This window comes from Phalaenopsis equestris, unplaced genomic scaffold (assembly GCF_001263595.1).
Source record: "Phalaenopsis equestris unplaced genomic scaffold, ASM126359v1 Scaffold168375, whole genome shotgun sequence".
Classification (NCBI taxonomy): Eukaryota; Viridiplantae; Streptophyta; class Magnoliopsida; order Asparagales; family Orchidaceae; genus Phalaenopsis; species Phalaenopsis equestris.
The window spans coordinates 1-324 of record NW_018188330.1 but is presented as its reverse complement, the minus strand read 5'-3'; the positions used below and the strand labels follow the sequence as shown (position 1 = coordinate 324).

Genomic DNA, 324 nt, shown 5'->3' with positions numbered 1-324 from the left:
AGGCCTTGAGGAAACACCATTATATCTCCCTGGGACAGCGTTTTATAATAGACTGAATTGGAGGAGGAGATGAAACCGGATAAGATAGAGCCCTGTGTGACCAGGAGGAGCTCGTTGGCGGAGGGGTGGGTGTGGAGAGGGACGACGCCGCCAAGGTCGAGGTCAAGGCGGGCTGCGGAGATGCCGAGGCCATTGAGGCCGGGAAAGCTGGAGACGAAGGCTGGGGTCACTGCGGCTTTGATCAAGTTGGAGGTATTTCCGGCGGAACGGAGGCCGGAGAAGACGAAGTCTTGAATGGTGACGGTGGATGGTTTCTTGCAGGAG

General features: G+C 57.1%; 1 protein-coding gene across 1 annotated transcript; it reads right to left on the bottom strand.

Moving 5' to 3' along the window:
- Positions 1–5: 5 nt before the first annotated feature.
- Positions 6–320, bottom strand: LOC110034192 (auxin-binding protein ABP19a-like; the record flags this gene model as incomplete). Its single annotated transcript, XM_020738483.1, has 1 exon — positions 6–320. A coding segment is annotated over one exon (315 nt), but the record flags the coding sequence as incomplete, so codon positions are not given.
- Between the last annotated feature and the right edge of the window lie 4 nt (positions 321–324).